We start from the raw sequence: 753 nt of genomic DNA, 5'->3' as shown, positions 1-753 counted from the left end.
CTGCAGCCAGCCTCCACCCGCAGCGCGTGGCTGGGCTTGGGCAGCGCGGTCCCGGTGATGCTGTCACCAAGTCGTACACCCTGCAATGCAGGCGACAAATTCACGGTGAAGCCAGGACACGCACGTGAGGCTCCAGTCCTCCTGCCCTCCACAAACCCGCAGGGGCAGCCACCCCCCATCACCCCTGCTGCATTGATGTATGGCTGCCCCACGGCACCTTGGAGCCCTGAATCTCAGAGGGAGAGTGTCACCAGCAGGATGGACGCTGGCAGCAGCTTCCAGGCCTGTGTTTCTACCCCTCCATGTAACAGACCTGCTGGAAAGGGAAGGCTCAGAGCAATGGACTCACCTGTATGCAGCCCCTCAGCCCATTCTGCACCTCGCCAGATCCCAGGACTCCCCCCACGTGCAGGTGTTTCACCTTCAGGCCATGCAGTTCATTTCCAACAACCACTGTATCCTGTAGAGGGACAGGGAGTAACATGGGGCAACTGGCATCAGCCCTGCCCCAGCCCTGTCCCTCTCCTGCCCCAGCCCTCTCTGAGGGTGCAGAGGCCCAGCCCGGCCTGAGCATGCCAAACATCCCCCACAGTTCCTGTCCTGGTGCCAGGGTCTCAAGCAGCACTTACCTGGTAGAGCCCAAAGTCCAGGCTGAGGGTGATGACGTAGCGTGAGTCTCGCCCACTGTGGACATCCCGCAGCTCCAGCTGGAGGTCATGCCATCTCCCATCGCTGAGCCGCAGCTGGTCCAGG

At 62.0% G+C, this 753-nt stretch overlaps 1 protein-coding gene across 1 annotated transcript in view; it reads right to left on the bottom strand.

Moving 5' to 3' along the window:
- The window catches only part of LOC104078551 (cadherin EGF LAG seven-pass G-type receptor 3-like), a gene marked incomplete at its 5' end in the record, with an annotated part of 33,041 nt that overhangs the window by 15,361 nt on the left and 16,927 nt on the right, over positions 1 to 753 (bottom strand). Inside the window, 3 exon segments of the mRNA XM_009580226.1 lie at positions 2 to 80; positions 350 to 460; positions 630 to 753. The exon segment at positions 630 to 753 is cut by the window's right edge and continues 20 nt beyond it. Of these exon segments, the coding sequence (XP_009578521.1) occupies positions 2 to 80; positions 350 to 460; positions 630 to 753 (314 nt within the window).

This window comes from Fulmarus glacialis, unplaced genomic scaffold (assembly GCF_000690835.1).
Source record: "Fulmarus glacialis isolate BGI_N327 unplaced genomic scaffold, ASM69083v1 scaffold20816, whole genome shotgun sequence".
Classification (NCBI taxonomy): Eukaryota; Metazoa; Chordata; class Aves; order Procellariiformes; family Procellariidae; genus Fulmarus; species Fulmarus glacialis.
Note: the sequence above shows the minus strand (reverse complement) of the source record. Positions and strands in the feature narration are given on the sequence as shown.